At 51.0% G+C, this 641-nt stretch overlaps 1 protein-coding gene across 1 annotated transcript in view; it reads right to left on the bottom strand.

The window, feature by feature from the left end:
• Positions 1-638, bottom strand: part of ZCCHC9 (zinc finger, CCHC domain containing 9) — a gene marked incomplete at its 5' end in the record, with an annotated part of 5,352 nt that extends 4,714 nt beyond the window's left edge. Inside the window, one exon of the mRNA XM_010079231.1 lies at positions 381-638. Within this exon, the coding sequence (XP_010077533.1) occupies positions 381-638 (258 nt within the window). The remainder of the gene's footprint in view (positions 1-380) is intronic.
• Positions 639-641: the final 3 nt, after the last annotated feature.

Here is a 641-nt window from a genome sequence, read left to right as displayed (position 1 = left end):
TACACAGGAATATTGTTCTCATGGATTACATACAGAGATGGACTGAATTAATTTCATTCAGGAGAAGAGAGGGGCTGGGCATTCACCAAAGGGTAGCAAGAACAGTGTTCAACCGGAAGAGCCACGCTAATGGTGAAGACTTCAGTTGAATCTCACTGTTTGTTTTAAAGTTGAGACACTTAAGTTAACTTTATTAACTTGGAATGTCACTTAGCCCACACTGTGCTTCTAGCGGCTAAGGCACTCGGTCTCCTCTCTGAACTGCCTCCTGGCAGGACCAGCAGAGAACAAGGAATCTCCCTTTTCCACACGAAGCTTTTCCCACGTTTTAACAAGCTACCACGAACTGGCAAACACACAAGACTCCAGGCAACACTCACCATAGCATTTTTCTTCATTTCTTGCCTCTTCAGCCTCCTATCCCCCCGCCGCTTGTCCTTCTTCAAGGCCATCGCCACCTCCTTCTCCAGCTCACCCCTGCCTGCTTCGGCCTCCCCTCCACGCCGCCAGCTCTGCTTCAGGTGCGCCACAAACCCGTTCACGTCTTCGTTCACATAGTCCTTTTTCTTTCTGTTCTTCTTCTTCCTCTTCTCCGGCTCCTTCTTCGAGGAGAGCGCGACCGCGCCGCCCTCCCGCCCCCG

This window comes from Pterocles gutturalis, unplaced genomic scaffold (genome assembly GCF_000699245.1).
Source record: "Pterocles gutturalis isolate BGI_N339 unplaced genomic scaffold, ASM69924v1 scaffold44998, whole genome shotgun sequence".
Lineage (NCBI taxonomy): Eukaryota > Metazoa > Chordata > Aves > Pterocliformes > Pteroclidae > Pterocles > Pterocles gutturalis.
This window is presented reverse-complemented; position numbering and strand designations above follow the sequence as displayed.